General features: G+C 47.9%; 1 protein-coding gene across 2 annotated transcripts in view; it reads left to right on the top strand.

Moving 5' to 3' along the window:
- The first annotated feature begins 12,045 nt into the window (after nucleotides 1-12,045).
- Nucleotides 12,046-16,883, top strand: part of VGLL3 (vestigial like family member 3) — a 37,058-nt gene continuing 32,220 nt past the window's right edge. For both annotated transcript variants that reach the window (XM_064152150.1, XM_064152151.1), the window contains exon 1: nucleotides 12,046-12,244. In XM_064152150.1, coding sequence (XP_064008220.1) covers nucleotides 12,140-12,244 — 105 coding nt within the window. In that variant the 5' untranslated portion in view covers nucleotides 12,046-12,139. The remainder of the gene's footprint in view (nucleotides 12,245-16,883) is intronic.

Consider the following 16,883-nt stretch of genomic DNA (forward strand, 5'->3'; position numbering starts at 1 on the left):
TTTCTGGCTTTTTGGGAAGTGGAGTCATCAGCAATATAGAATCATAGAATCAAGCAGGTTGGAAGAGACCTCCAAGATCATCCAGGCCAATCTAGCACCCAGCCCTAGACAATCAACCAGACCATGGCACCAAGTGCCTCAGCCAGTCCTTTCTTGAACATCTCCAGGGATGGTGACTCCACCACCTCCCTGGGCAGCCCATTCCAATGCCAATCACTCTCTCTGTGAAGAACTTCCTCCTAACATCCAGCCTATACTTAAGTTGCTCTTCCCAGACAGTTTCAGGAAGCTGGCTTTGCTCACTTAAAGATCTCATTTTTTATTAAGGCAATCACATCCTGCAGCCCAGAGATGCCTGTGGAGTAGGGAATAACCATGTCCATAAACCTTGCTCCCTACAGGAGACTAAACAAGCTGTAAGACTTAAGCCCATGTCTGAATGGTGAAAGTTCTGGCCATGACCTTGAGATGATGAAGCCCACAGCCTCTGTATCACAGAGGTGGCAGGGTACACTGTCATTGTGGAAGTTAATGCATTTTATATACAAATACTTTACACATTTCACTACACAACATATTAATACACTGAGAATTAACTAGTTGCTTTCACAGTCATGCAGACTACTCTGGGAAACAATGATGCCACAGATAACCAAGAAGAGCTGATTAGCTGTAATGGAAAACTGCATTTTATTTATCACAGAATGATAGAATGGTTTAGCTTGGAAGTGACCTCAATCAGCCAGTTCAAACCCTCTTCCATAGGCAAGGACTAGAATAGGTCACTCAAGACCTCATCAAACCTGGCCTTGAACACCTCCAGCAGCCACAACTTCCCTGGGCAACCTGTGCCAGTGTCTCACCACCCTCACTGCAAAGAGCACTTTCATAGAATCATAGAATCATAGAATCAAGCAGGTTGGAAGAGACATCCAAGCTCAGCCAGTCCAACCTAGCACCCAGCCCTATCCAGTCAACCAGACCATGGCACTAAGTGCCTCAGCCAGGCTTTTCAAGAACATCTCCAGGGATGTAGACTCCTAACATCTAGTTTGAATCTCCCCTCTGCCAGTTCAATCCCATTCCCCCTTCTCCTGGCATTGCAAGACTTTGTCAATAGTCCCTCCACAGCCTTCTTGTAAGCCTCTTTCACATACTGGAAGACTTCTCCAGGCTGCAGAGACCCAGCTCTTGTAGCCTGTCCTCAGAGCAGAGCTGCTCCAGGCCCTGAGCACCTTCCTGGCCTTCCTCTGAACTCACTCTAACACTTCCATGTCCTTCTTGTGCTGGGGGCTCCAGAATTGCACCCAGGACTGCAGGTGGGGTGTGAGGAGAGCAGAGCCAAGGGGCAGAATCCCCTCCCTTGCCCTGCTGCCTGCACTGCTCTTGCTGCAGCCCAGCACAGGGTTGTGTCTGGGCTGCACTCACACTGCAGGCGCACCTCAGGCTCACAGGCTCACATTATGTTAGGGGTTGGAAGGGACCCAAGGAGATCATCCAGTCCAACTCCCCTGCCAGAGCAGGACAATCCTATCTAACACAGATCACAGAGGAACACATCCAGACAGGCCTTGAAAGGCTCCAGAGAAGGAGACTCCACAGCCTCTCTGGGCAGCCTGTGCCAGGGCTCTGGGACCCTTCCAGTAAAGAAGTTCCCTCTTCTGTTGAGGCAGAACCTCTTTTGCTGCAACTTACACCCATTGCTCCTTGTCCTGTTCCAGGGAGCAGTGAGCAGAGCCTGTCCCCCCCTCCTGGCAGCCCTCAGATACTTATAAACATTTATCCAATCCCCTCTCAGTCTTCTCTTCTCAGAGTCACAGACTCACAGAATGAACCAGGTTGGAAGAGACCTCCAGGATCATTGAGTTCAACCTATCACCTAACCCTCCTAATTAACTAACCCACAGGTCTAAGTGCCTCATCCAGCCTCCTTTTAAACACCTCCAGGGATGAACACTCCACCACCTCCCCAGGCAGCTCATTCTCCAGACTAAAAAGCCCCAGGTCCCTCAGCCTCTCCTCATAAGCCATTTCACCACCCCAGGCTCCAAGGTCCTTTTCCTCAGGGCTGCTCTCAGCCATTCACCACTCATCCTGGATGTGTGCTTGGGATTGCACCAACCAATGTTCTAGAAGCATCTTCTTCACCATACACACATGTTTTTTTGACAAGCAAAAAAAAAGCCTACTGAAAAGCCTGTTGTAGTGAGATCAGAAGTGCAATAGGGAAAGAAACTAGGAAATGCTGACAGACTTGATTATAATAACCCAAGAGAGAAGCATATTTGATTATTTTTCTAGTGTGCACTCTCAGCAAAAGGAGTAAAAATGAAACAAACCCAAACCAAACTACCACCAACAAACCAACCAAACAGAACCACTAAACCACCCAGCCAACCAAACCCAAATAACTGTGGAATTGTCAGGGGCATTTATGAACCTGTGTTGCAGCTGCAAAAGAACTTTTCACTTGTACTTAACTCACATATTCTGAGTTAGGAAATGGTGTGTGGCATTAAAAATTTGGCCCTGCTTCTTGTAGCAAATGTTTTCTTAGCATTCAAGTCAAAGATAGAGTTTGTATTGCCTCATTTCTGAAAACAAGAAGAGTGTTTATCAAATGCACCTACAGACACTAATGAAACATAAGCAGTGCTACAGAATACTGCATGACACTGGGAGCTGCAGTGATCAAGTCTAATGCACTGACTGCAGCAGCTCTTCTCAAGTGCAACTCTAAGTGTTAGACAGAATATTGCATGACATTGGGAGCTGCAGTGATCAAGTCTAATGCACTGACTGCAGCTCTCCTCAAGTACAACTCTAAGTGTTAGAATATTGCATGACATTGGGAGATGCAGTAATCAAGTCTAATGCACTGACTGCAGCAGCTCTCCTCCAGTACAACTCTTAAGTGTTAGAATACTGCATGACGTTGGAGCTGCAGTGATCAAGTCTAATGCACTGACTGCAGCAGCTCTCCTCGAGTACAACTCTAAATGTCAGACAGAATATTGCATGACTTTGGGAGCTGCAGTGATCAAGTCTAATGCACTGACTGCAGCAACTCTCCTTGAGTACAACTCTGTCTTAGACAGAATACTGCATGACATTGGGAGCTGCAGTGATCAAGTCTAATGCACTGACTGCAGCAGCTCTCCTCGAGTACAACTCTAAATGTCAGACAGAATATTGCATGACTTTGGGAGCTGCAGTGATCAAGTCTAATGCACTGACTGCAGCAGCTCTCCTCGAGTACAACTCTAAGTGTTAGATGGAATAAATTCTTGACATTGGGAGCTGCAGTGGTCAAGCCTGTGAAGGAGGCTTTGGAAGAGGAAGGACGGAAACTGAGACTCAAACAAGGTAGCCCCATGCTTACAGGCTTTTCTACAAAGTTGCTTTGCTGGTTCAGGTTTGTTCTAAATGTACTGTTGGGCTAAGCTTTGCTATGGGCTTCATGCCAGATCAGGCATTGTCAGCTTGCCCCCAGCTGTTGTATTCTGGCCAGTTCATCAAGATGGTGTTCCCATGCATGCTACTCAGCAGTTACAGGTGGTGCATCAGAGACTGGAACACCGCTGAAATACTCTGTGAGCTGCTGACAACAGGACTGATTTCAGAGCAAAGCAGCAGTGAGGGCTTATGAACTGCTTACTGGTCCCCAGGCTGCACCACAATACAATTATATTATTAGAATATCACCAAGGTTGGAAGAGACCTCACAGATCATCAAGTCCAACCCTTTACCACAGAGCTCAAGGCCAGACCATGGCACCAAGTGCCACGTCCAATCCTGCCTTGAACAGCCCCAGGGACGGCGACTCCACCACCTCCCCGGGCAGCCCATTCCAGTGTCCAATGACTCTCTCAGGGAAGAACTTTCTCCTCACCTCCAGCCTAAATTTCCCCTGGCGCAGCCTGAGGCTGTGTCCTCTTGTTCTGGTGCTGGCCACCTAACAGAGCAACCTCCCAGGCTTTCTAGTTGTTGGGTGCTGCTGGGCTTCATTGTCACTTTACTATAATAACTGTTTTGCTGTAGTCCCAGAGTATTCCAGGAGGACAAAGGAGTGAGTTTATGCTCCAGTGGCCAGTTAGAGATGAAAGAAACCTTCAGGATAGCTGGGAACATCATTGAAGGTACCCAGCTACTGCTACTGTACTAAGTGGCATTTTGAAGGAGCACACTAATGTGTCCTTTTTCCTCCCATGAGACACAGGATAGAAGAATTTCTTAGACTGGAAAAGACCTTCAGGATCATCAGAAGAGAAGAGAAGGTATCATGGAAAGAAGAGAAGGGTATCATCCAGCATACGAAGCTTTCAATCAGTTTTCTGTTCTCCCCAGCTGCTTTGCACTTCCCTCACAGATGCCCCAGAACTCAACTCCTGAAATGGAAACATGTTTCATAATATATGATGAAAAAGACATGGTGAAAAATTCCAATGCAGAGGGAGGATTTTAGTACCAGATTGTGCCCTGGGATTCCCATATGTGCATATCTTCCATTCAAGCTAGTGAAAATGCTGGCATTTCAAGGGAGAATTTGGACTTGTGACACAGCTCCCTCTTTTTCTTTGGGAGCCAAACATTTTCTGTGGTAACAGAAAATATTATAACAAGGGCAAATATAATGCATCCAGGCACTAAAATGAATAACAGTCTTTGATGTATTTGCTGCAGATTAGAGGCATGAGATGTGAAAGCTGTTAGTGGCTTGAGGAAAGATATTTGCTGTAGTTGGCACCTGCAGCTTCGCTTTTCCTGCAAAATATGAAGGGGAGGACTAGAGAGGTTTCCACATCACAGAATCACAGACTGTCAGGGGTTGGAAAGGACCTTGAAAGATCATCTAGTCCAACCCCCCTGCCAGAGCAGGATCACCTATACCAGATCACACTGGAATGCATCCAGGTAGGTGTTCAATATCTCCAAGGAGGAAGACTCCACAACCCCCCATGGCAGCCTGCTGCAGTGTTCCATCACCCTCACTGTGAAAAAATTCTTCATGTTTACATGGACCCTCCTGTGCCTCAACTTCCACCCATTGCCCCTTCTCCTGTCACTGAGCATCACCGAGAAGGGGTTGGCTCCTGGTGCTCATCACTTATATATTTGTAAACATGAATGAGGCCACCCCTTAGTCCCCTCCTCTCTAAGCTAAAGAGCCCCAGCTCCCTCAGTCTCTCCTCATAAGAGATGTTCCATTCCCTTAATCATCTTTCTGGCTCTACACTGGAATCTCTCATGCAGTTCTCGGTCCTTGAACTCAGGGGCCCAGAAATGGACACAATATTCCAGATGCAGCCTCACCAGGGCAGAGGAGAGGGGGAGGAGAACCTCTCTCAACCTACTAACTACAGCCCCTCTAATACACCCCAGGAAGCCACTGACCTTCTTGGGCTCATTGTTGGCTCATAGAATCATAGAATCAAACATGTTGGAAGAGATCTCCAAGCTCATCCACTCCAACCTATCAACCAGCCCTATCCAATCAACTAGACCATGGCACAAAGTGCCTCATCCAGGCTTTTTCTGAACACCTTCCATCCACCAGGACCCTCAAGTCCTTTTCCCCTCCACTGTTCACCAACAGGTCAGTTCCCCAACCTATACTGATACCTGTGGTTGTTCCTTCCTAGGTGCAAGACTCTACACTTGCCTTTGTTGAACTCCATTACATTCCTTCCCACCCAACGCTTCACACTGTCCACGCCTTGCTGAATGGCAGCACAACCTTCTGGTGTGTCAGCCACAGTTTTGTGTCATCAGCAAACTTGCTGGCTGTGCTCTCTGCTCCCTCATCCAGGTTGTTGATGAATATATTGAATAACACTGGTCCTGGTACTGACCCCTGAGGGACTCCACTGGCTACAGGGCTCCATCTAGACTCCATCCCACTGGCCACAACTCTCTAACTTCTTCAACCAGTTCACATCCACCTCACTAACCAATTATCCAGACCACACTGCCTCAGTTTAGCCAGGAGGATGCTGTGGCAGATAGCCTCAAATGCTTTACTGAGATCAAGATAAACCACATCTACTGCTCTACCATCACAGAATCAAAATTGAGTCACTTCTACAACAATGCTGTTTCATAAAAATAAAACCACTTTTTGTTGTTGTTGTTGTTGCTGTTGTTGTTTATTTCATCTTGGCTAGGGCTGGGTGCTAGGTTGGACTGGATGAGCTTGAAGGTCTCTTCCAACCTGGTTGATTCTATGATTCTATGATCAGAGAATTCCCAGTCAGTCATGAACAAACATTATTTTTCCCCCTTCCTATTATTTTTATACCTAAGGCATGGCTAATGCTTGGTGCTTATTTCTTTGGGATGCTCTGTGTATCTTGAGATTTGGTCTCCTTGTTTAGGAAAGACGAATCTCTTACATATTTTGGCTGTGGAATGGACCGCAGCAGTGAAGCCAAAGGGCTTTGCCTGTAAATACTAGCCACAGCTAGCTAGGGTGTGGTGTGCAATCATTCAAATACTTATAGAATGCCAGCAGAGGGTGAAATAAGGCAAAGGAGGGGATGGGTAATGAAGAAGACTTGTTCATTTTGTTTGTGGGGCTGCTAACTGAACAAAGGTGTCTCCTCAAAGCAATATTTGGAAGTAATTGTATAGTAGTGACAAGGGAGGCTTGGCTGATCCAGCTGAAGGCTGTGTGGCCATCCAGAGAGACTGAGAGCTGTGCACAGAGGAACCAGATGAAGTTTAACAAGGGCAAGTGCAGAGTTCTGCTTCTGGGGAGGAATAATAAACTCCACTAGTACAGGCTGGAAGGTGATCTGCTGGAGAGCAGCCCTGTGGAGATGGACCTGGGGGTCTTGGTGGCTAACAAGTTACCCATGGCACAGCAGTGTGCCCTTGTGGCCAAGAAGGCCAGTGGGATTGGTGGAGCATTGGATGGATAAAGAACTGGCTTGATGGCTCCACCCAAAGTGTGGCTGTCTATGGCTCCATGTCCAAGTGGAGGCCAGTGACGAGCAGAATCCCTCAGGGTCCTGGGACCAGTCTTGTTCAACATCTTTGTGGGTGCCATGGACAGAGGCACTGAGTGCAGCCTCAGCAAGTTTGCTGACAACACCAACTGTGTGGTGCAGCAGCCAGGCTGGAGGGTAGGGATCCATCCAGAGGGACCTGGACAGGCTGCAGAGGTGGGCATAGGCCAACCACATGAGGTTCAACAAGATCAAGTGCAAGGTCCTGCAGCTGGGTCGAGGCAATGCCAAGCACAAATCCAGATTGGGCAGTGAGTGGCTGGAGAGCAGCCCTGAGGAGAGGGACTTTGGAGTCTTGGTGGATGAGAAGCTCAACATGAGCCAGCAGTGTGCACTTGCAGCCCAGAAATCCAACCAGGGCCTGGGCTGCATCAGGAGAAGTGTGGCCAACAGGTTGAGGGAGGTGATTGGCTCCCTCTACTGTGCTCTGCTGAGACCCCACCTGGAGTACTGCGTCCAGTTCTGGAGCCCTCATGACAAGAGGGATGTAGATGTGTGTCTGTAGCCTGTCTGTATCCTACTCTTGTATAGTGGGGACCAGAACTTCATGCAGTACCCCAGACAGAGCCTGATCAGCACCGAGTGAGACAATGACTTTATCCCTGCTGGTGATGCTCTTGTCGATGCAACCCAGCATCCTGTTGGCTCTCTGCCACAGCAGCACGTTGTTGCACCTTTTGTCCATCACACCCCCAGGTCCCTCTCCACAGTGCCAGATGGCTCCCAGTCTGAGCTGCATTCTTGGGTTATGTGTTCCCAGTTGCAAGACCCTACACGCTTGGCCTCATTGTTACTGTTATTGTTCAAAAGGCTTGAAAGGTTCACAACTGGTTTGTGGCATTTATTCAGATCTCTACACAAATCTTTTGATCTAGGGAAGTATCAAGCACCCACAACTCCAACAGGAGAAGCTCATCTCAAAAGAGATCAGCAAACACGTTCTTGAAGAGACTCCTTCCACCATGTTGCCACATTCTCCCTCTCACTTCCAGAACTACAGAGAACAGGACAAATTGCCTTTCTGTGATGTTACAGCTCACACAGCTGATGTACAAAGTTGTGTTTGGCTGTGAGGCTTACCCAGTGCTCCATCATGATCTTTCAGTCTGTGGTTGTCCTTAGTGTGACTGAAATTCATCTAGAACTGAAGAATCAAGAATCAGTGTAGCCTGATGGATTTAAGAAGCTGTAATGCACAGCAAAGATGAATGAACCTTAGCTAACATGCAGCCAGCTGGTTCCTTTCCTCATTAAAAGAAACATGCCATGGCATAAAGCTGAGGCATTTGTCTTCTGCAAAGATTTCGTGCCAGTCATACCTTAGCCTGTTCCTCTCCTCTCCTTTTGTCAGGGTGATGTCTCTGCATCAGCAAGCTGTGCTTTTCATTCTGGAATGATGAAAGGGGACAGCAATAAATTACAATGCCTTCTAAGAAATCTCCGAGCCTTATCAGATCTCACATTTCATCCTGTCTGCTCTTTCAGGCCATTCTTTTACTACTGGCCTAATTACTGCTGAAAATGTACAGTTTGGTGCTGCTCTTGGGCACCTAGAGCTTGAAGCTACTGTTGTGAAATAGTATGGAGGGAGAAAGTGGAGATCCTTTCTTCCTTTTTTGTAGATTCCTCTTCCTTGTGAAATCCTCCAATTCACAGCTTCCCATGCTTCTGGAAAAAAAAAATACCCAACCAGAAAATGACCCTCAGTGTACTCTGAGGTATTGTTATGCTGCTAAAAATGGAAATTTAATGCTATTTCCTGTGGGGTTGAGGCAAAAAATGTGGAGAGGTGGTAGGTTTACCCTAACTGGCTTATGATGCTTGATTGCTGGGAGCAAAAAAACGATGTGACAAGTATCTGAAAATGCAGCCACTAACCACCCTTTCATATAAATTCCAGATTGCAGGCCAAACTCACTGTTGACATAAGCAGATGCAAATCTAATGAAGTCACTGCAGTTACTTCTGCCTGTGCCAGAGGTGGCTTTGTCCCTATTTTTGGAACACGCTAGTTTTGTGCTACAGCACTGGCACACTGTGTCATGTCAGGATCCTTTTCAGCAATGGCTGCGTGCCACTGGCTGACTAACATGATGCATCATGTCAAACATCTGCCTGATAATGGTCCCGTTCTGCTTTTTTGCTGTATCGAGCCACTGTATCATGCCTGAAGGCATCTGATAGGAATTGTGGCTGGATCTGATAACAAGGGATGTGTGCTAACTGACTATCAGAACATTCTGACATCCTGTGGAAAACAGTGGTATCTGTGTTAGCAGATGTATAAATCTCTTGCGAGTGCCTCGTGTACTTGGGTGTAAAATGATCACTAATTTAATCATAGAATCATAAAATCATAGAATCAATCAGGTTGGAAGAGAGCTCCAAGCTCATCCAGGCCAACCTAGCACCCAGCCCTATTCAATCAACCAGACCATGGCACTAAGTGCCTCAGCCAGGCTTGGCTTCAACACCTCCAGGGACAGTAACTCCACCACCTCCCTGGGCAGCCCATTCCAATGCCAATCACTCTCTCTGACAACAACTTCCTAACAACATCCAGCCTAGACCTCCCCTGCCACAACTTGAGACTGTGTCCCCTTGTTCTGTAGCTGGTTGCCTGGCAGAAGAGACCAACCCCCACCTGGATACAGCCTCCCTGCAGGTAGTTGTAGACAGCAAAGAGGTCTGCCCTGAGCCTCCTCTTCTCCAGGCTACTGAGCATAGTAGATGATAAATAATGATCTATCTTGATCTGACTCTGCTTTAAGGATGGATAATCAAATTTTCTTCTAAAACAAATCATTGGTATGAAAAGAACTTGTTCCTACTAGTGATTTTACAGACTTGTTTTGTTACTAAGAGTAGGAGGATGTTGTTCTAGGTTTTTTGTTTCGATAAACTAGCATCAGGCCTTACTGACATAGCATCTGAAAGCATTTTACCTCTGATAGAATGGTGCTAAACAACACCAAACCTAAAACAGGAAACGTGTTTCACAATCCTCTGTGGCAAGAGCACAGCTTCCCTGAGAGGATCTGTGAGGGTGGATAGCAGCCAGTTGTCCAAATGTGAGGAGGCTGGGTGCCAGGAGACAGGGCGGCCAAAGGAATGCCTGCAGAGAGCCCAGCCATATGCTCCCACTGAAAACCTCCAGGTCAGGATCAGGCTTACATCCAGCAGCAGCAAACTTTGGAAGATGGTACTTGTTCCTCCTGATCCATAACCTCCAGCATCTTCTGCAAACACTGATGTCGGCATCATGCTCTGCCTTAGGCTTGTTGCAGTAGGAAATGAGGGGAAAAGAGACTTCTGAAGTTATTAGGGCCCGGATTGACTCGAGGTTTTAGATAGCAACCAGCACTTGGATTTTTGATTTCCCCATAGAAACTGTTCAGAAACTCATATATTTGATACAAGAAAGGTGTGTGCTGTACACATCCTGTGCCTTTCTGAAAACATCTGAGTAGCTGGAAAGGTTTACACTTAAAGACTGAATCCATTTCAAAGTGTTGCAGTTGAATATTTCATTCTATAAACAGGGAATCCTACTGGGGTCAGGTATAGCTATGCTAACCTTGTATACTCATCTAACTGTTCTGGACCAGATGCATGTGTGTGTTTGTGTATATAGAATCATAGAATCAGCCAGGTTGGAGGAGATCTCCAAGCTCATCCAGGCCAACCTAGCACCCAGCCCCACCCAATCAACCAGACCATGGCACTAAGTGCTTCATCCAGGCTTGGCTTCAACACCTCTAGGCACGGTGACTCCACCACCTCCCTGGGCAGCCCATTCCAATGCCAATCACTCTCTCTGCCAACAACTTCCTCCTAACATCCAGCCTCAACCTCCCCTGGCACAACTTGAGACTGCCCCCTTGCTCTGTTGCTGCTTGACTGGCAGAAAAGACCAACCCCAGCTGGCTACAACCTCCCTGCAGGTAGTTGTGGACAGCAATGAGCTCTGCCCTGAGCCTCCTCTTCTGCAGGCTGCACACCCCCAGCTCCCTCAGCTGCTCCTCACAGATACACGAAAGTATCAATTCAGATTTTTCTGACTGAAGGCTTCAATTTTTCGGTCATTATTAAATGTGGCTAAACCTCCAAACAGATCTTGTAAAAATGAAACTGGAAACAACTCATTTTAGACCAAATGAGAAGAAAACAAAGAGCAAACAACTGTAGTCCTTTCCATGCTCCTAAGCTGGGATAATGCTAGCAAGCCATAGGCATAGTCTTTTCCATGTGAGGAATGGTATTGAAAGCCTTCAAGTGTGGGACTGCAGTAGGGCAGCTTGCTGGCAAAAAATGTGCATACTGAGAGGTAGGTCATGAATGTATTTGAGCAGGACTGGAGCCATCAGAACCACAACATGGCTTTCTTCAGTTCTTTTTTTGCAAGTAGAGCTGTGCATTTATTTATTCATGTACTTAATTTGTGTGTGTGTGTTGTGCTGAATTTGATTTATTAAAAAGAAACACTCCCGACCTAACGTGGGAAGGGAAGAAACTTCCTGGGACAGTTGAAAACTTCCCCAACCTGCCATTTCCTATGCTGTGCATGGACTTCTCCTCCCTCCCAGACAAAGTTCCAGGATGCATCCCCCGGGAAGTAAAGCGTGGCAGATGCAGGTGACACCTGACTATGTAAAGTCCGCGCTGCTTACGCGTGGCCGCGCTTCTCGCTGAAGGAAACCCAGAACCGAGGGGCTTGCCCCGCTCAGCCAGCAGCGGCAGGGACTCGCACCGCAAGTGAATAAGTAAACCTTCCTGGGTGCCAAACCTGCCCAGAGACGCAGAGCGCCCGGAATGGGGACAGGTGCTGCGCGCCCGCGGAGCCGCTGCGGGAAGGGGCTGGGGGGCGCTGGGGGGAAGGCGGGCGGTTGGGCGCGGTCCCCGCCCCCGCGGCCGCGCCGCCGCCGCTGCTGCCGCTGCCGCCGGGGCGCCCCGCGCTGCAGCCGCCGCGCTATAAGTGCGGGCGCGGGGCGCAGCGGCCGCCGAAGATGCGCTGGCAGCCGGGGCTGCGCGGTGCCCCGCCGCGGCCGCTCTGCGCGGAGGAGAAGGAGGAAGGAGGAGCAGGCGGCGGCGGCGGCGGCGGTGGTGGCGGCGGCGCGGGGCGGCCGCGGCCATGAGCTGCTCGGATGTGGCCATGCAGCAGCCCGCTTCGGCGGCGTGCGGAGCACCCCGCTATCTGAGCGGCGCCGCCGTCCTGCCCGCGGCGGGCTGCCCGCAGGTGAGCCGCGGGGTAGCGGGGAGAGAAATGTTGAGCAGGGCACCGCGCAGGTCGTGGCGGTGGGGCGGACCGAGGGGTCAGGGAGCTTTTTGGGGAGCCACCCCGCCCCGGCTTAGCGGGCTGCATAGCGCATCGCTGGCTGGCCGGGGCGGAGACCTCCTCTCCGGCCAGCCAGCGATGCGCTATGCAGCCCCCGGCTTGATTTGGCTATGCGGGGAGTTGCTGAAGCTGCCCCACAGCAGCGAAGCTTGGTAAGACTTGTTTTTATTTAAAGAAAAGTAATTTCCCCCCCCAGGATTCTTCTATTTGGGGAGCGAGCGTTGGCTTGCTGGGCTGGAGCGGCGAAGAGAGGAAAGTTGTTTCTTACTTTCTTCCTCCCCCTCTTCGCTGTCGTTCCTTCCTTGCCGAGCTTTGCCGGCCGCCGGTGCTCACACGGGCGAAAGCTCCGCTGCTCCTGGCGGACAGGGCGTGCCATGCCGCTCTGCACCAGCGCTCGGGGAAGATGGGCTCCGGCGAGTTTCCATCTGAATTTGGTGATGTGTTTTCTGATATTCCGCAATCCCCAGGAAAAAAAAGAAAAAGAAGAGGAAGGAAAAAAAAAAAGTGAATCAGGAAATTCTTATCAGGCTGACAGCATTTTTAGACTATGCAATGCGTGGGTGAAGTGAGACTAATATTGACTTGGCCCAAATGTAGTCATCTGAGAATACATTTTTTGGTTGTTGCTGCATTCCATAAGGTTTTATCATTATTATCCATGAAGATTGTTTTCTCTGTACATGGGAAGTGACCCCTAATATCAATGTGCCTGGGAGACACAAATATGGGCTAAAACGTTAAAATTCCTGTCGTGTGTTGCTGGGTTTTGTTTTTTTTTTAGGGGGTTGGATTGTTTTTTTTTTTTTCCCTTTACCGTTGGGAGATTGTGTTTGCAGACGTGAGACCCCAGCAAACTTTTCCAGGTTGCTCACATTGTTCACTGTAGTCACAGACTGGAAAACTTGGGGAGTTCTGCCTGTTGCGGTGTGCCTTTGCTATTATTTGTTCTGTAACCTAGGTCACAGCTTGCAGAACCTTCCATCTCCTCGGTAATTTTAGTTACGAACTTTAGTTATGAATATCTGAAGCTACATTTGTTAGCTTGCCTGAGTTGAAGGGAAAATATATAAATAATCCCAAATAACCTGACTCTGGCTGACCTATCTAGAAGTAGAGTCATAGAATCAGTCAGGGTCAGAAGAGACCACAAGGATCATCTAGTGCCAACCCCCCCCTGCCATGGGCAGGGATACCCTAGATCAGGGTAGAAAACTGCCATTGAGACGTTGGTGAACTTTTTGGCTTTTAGCTCTGTAGGTGATTGTATTCCAGATCTGGAGCACAGAACCACAGCACGTGAAAACCTCTTAGATGATTGTGAGCCGTTTTGTTGCACTCAAGTGCCATTGCTTTTTAGTTTTAAACAGCATCATGAAGTTTCTCACACCAGCTCAGAGCGCCACCGTACGTGAGATGTCCCAGGACCACCTTAATGAATGCAGGAGGCTCTTAAAATTTGATTTTAACTAAGCTGAGTTCTTGTGGGTTATGCTGTTTAGGAAAATAGGTAGGTAGATACACAAGACAAGGAACGTGGATAGCTCTGTTCAGCCAATACGTACAGCTCGTGAGCCGTGGCTAAGCACAGTCTAGCCTGCTGCCACCAAAATTGTTCTGAACCTTGCTTTCCAGTGTGTTATTAACAGTTCACTTTCGTTAATCCTGCTTATGCCAGGTTTCCTGAAATCATTACAGCTGAATCTAACAGAAATTAGTCAAATGTCAGACTGGAAAACTAAGACTGTTCCATTCTCTAATTCTAGCAGCTGCAAACTTGAGCGCGTTTGCTCTGTTGTTGTCAGCCGTTGTGTCGCACTCAAGTGCCATTGCTTTTTAAACAGCATCGTGCAGTTTCTCCATCAGCCCCAGAGCAGTGCCCTACATGAAACATCCCAGAACCACCCTAATGAATGCAGGAGTCTCTGAAAACTTCGTTTCAAGTAATAAAAAAAGTAAACATAGAATGAGCTCCTCATGCCTCTGTGCCATCCTCATAGTGGATGGATTCGTTGTTTGGATAAGGTACAAGATTTTGTCAAGTCTCTGTTTCTTCAGAAGTGCCCTGTCAGGGACATTTAACCCACTGCTAAAGAGCATTAGAAAGAAGGGCGAGGAGTCTGTTAGCAGGTTTCTGTTTCTTCTTACACATGTGTTCAACATGTAAAACACTCCTGTGATCTTCCTGAGGATGATGGTCATTTGAAAGAACATTCTTCTTTGCCAGAGTTAAATCTGGTTTAAAAACAAGAGCAAAGGAGATGAATTAGTGCGGTGTCTTAAAAAGCAAAGCCGTGCGTGGGAGCTCACCCTTAAAAAATCTAAGAACTCCACTAAAGCATTTTTTTCAGTGGTGGTGTACTACTCTCTTGTCTTTTGGTACCCAGTGAAATGAAACTTTTGTTTACTGAGAAAGGAGGCTCCTCTGTGCTCTGCTGCTGTTGGGTTTCCCTTCCTTCAGGGTGTGAGGAGATGTAGTTCTGTTGTTCTAACTAAACCTTGTGCATCTTCATAGTTGTTTGTAATAAATCTGCCACAAATAGGTGTTTGGTTATGGCAGCTTTCAATAGCAGCATCCTTTGAAGAGCAAAGCAATCTTCCGTAGCTGTGAAGCTGCTGTTGCAGATGTGTAAGCTCAAGTTCTGGGCTGTGTTGTCTCTCTGGAGATGCAAACTCATCCTGTTCCTGTAGGTTCTGTGCTGCATATGTGGGTGAGCGAAAGGGTCTGCCAGTGTGTAAGTCATGTTGCTTGTGATGCCAGTAAGCCACTGGCCAGTGTCACTGCTACTCAGTGGAAGGTGTTTGAATAGATGTCTCCTTAAAAAAAAAACCAAAACAACACCAACAAAACCCAGATCTTGGATTGCTTTTAAATGATGGACTAGCATGTACTCAATTTGTGCAGAACTGACATGGGTTTTACTGTACCTTTTTTAGAGGACTTTGCCCTTTTTAAAGTTACCCCAGTCCAAAATTATTCCTTCACGTCTGCATCTGTGCTTTTCACTCCCTTAAAATCAGCACAGAAATACTTTTTGCCTCGCACAGACTTTCTGGAATCGTAATTTTCACCAGTCCATAACCAAGAAAAGGATTTACTGGCAAATTAATTTAGATGGGATTTTTTTTTTTAAGAGCTCTTAACGGGCTGAAGCCTGAATTCCTGCTGAATGTTAATGGCAGTGGAGGCTTAACACCTTAGATCATTGAGAGTGCTGAAGTCCAGGGTGCTTGCTGGAGGGAAGTAAGTGGAGTGTGGATGCACACATGTTTGCATGGTGCCAGGAGCTGATGAAAATGGGCTGTGGCTCTAATTCCACAGATAAATTGTGGTTTCCATATTCCTTTGCCAAAGGATGGAGGAGAATGTGTTACAGTGAAGAATGTGTTCCTGGCTATGTGTTCCTTCTCCATGGAAGGGTGACCAGCCTGGTGAAAGGCCTGGAGCACAAACCCTATGAGGAGAGGCTGAGGGAGCTGGGGGTGTTTAGCCTAGAGAAAAGGAGGCTCAGGGGGGACCTCATTGCTGTCTACAACTACCTGAAGGGACATCGTAGCCAGGTGGGGGGTGGCCTCTTCTCCCAGGCAACCACCAATAGAACAAGGGGACACAGGCTCAAGCTGTGCCAGGGGAAGTATGGGCTGGATGTTAGGAGGAAGTTGTTGGCAGAGAGAGTGATTGGCATTGGAATGGGCTGCCCAGGGAGGTGGTGGAGTTGCTGTCCCTGGAGGTGTTGAAGCCAAGCCTGGATGAGGCACTTAGTGCCATGGTCTGGTTGATTGTCTAGGGCTGGATGCTAGGTTGGACTGGATGATCTTGGAGGTCTCTTCCAACCTGCTTGATTCTATGATTCTGTGATTTTATGTCTCCTTAAAAAAATCTACCAAAACCACCAAACCACCAAAAAACCCCAGATATTGGATTGCTTTTAAATGATGGACTAGCACGTACTCAAATTGTGCAGAACTGACAAGAGTTGTGCCTGCCTCAGGTGTAAAGCCTGCAGAATGGCAAACCAAAGCTTTCTTCATTGTACGCTTCCCTGAGAGGCTGTGCAGCTGCAGTAATAACTTCTGGCATTGCTGTGGGTTGGATGAGGGGTGTAAGAGAGGTGCTCATTTGAAGAGACTCTGGAAGCAGATGGTTGGTGAAGGATCCCGTTGTGTTCTTGGTGCACAGGAGCCCTGGGGGGTCTTGCCTGTGTAGAGCAAGCTGCAGAACCGCAGCTAAGGTGGGATTCACCTTGTCTTGCTTACAGTTGAACTTCAGACCTCTGACATGAGAAGTTAGAGTAAATGGTAGTTTTGGAATGTCTGCATGGCATGTACATGTAGCAAGCCAAGCCAACACCGACCTTGCTAAATCGAGGCTTGCATAAAAGCTTGTGATGTGCTCAAGTCAGATTTAACTGCGAGCAGTGCTGCAGACAGACTTTGTCCAGATAAGGGCTTGTCTCCATTAGCAGATTAGGACACTAACTCAGCTCTTCCTTCCAAACTAACAGCATTGCAGAGAAGGACAAGCCACGTGTAACGTGTCAGC

This window comes from Pogoniulus pusillus, chromosome 12 (genome assembly GCF_015220805.1).
Source record: "Pogoniulus pusillus isolate bPogPus1 chromosome 12, bPogPus1.pri, whole genome shotgun sequence".
Classification (NCBI taxonomy): domain Eukaryota; kingdom Metazoa; phylum Chordata; class Aves; order Piciformes; family Lybiidae; genus Pogoniulus; species Pogoniulus pusillus.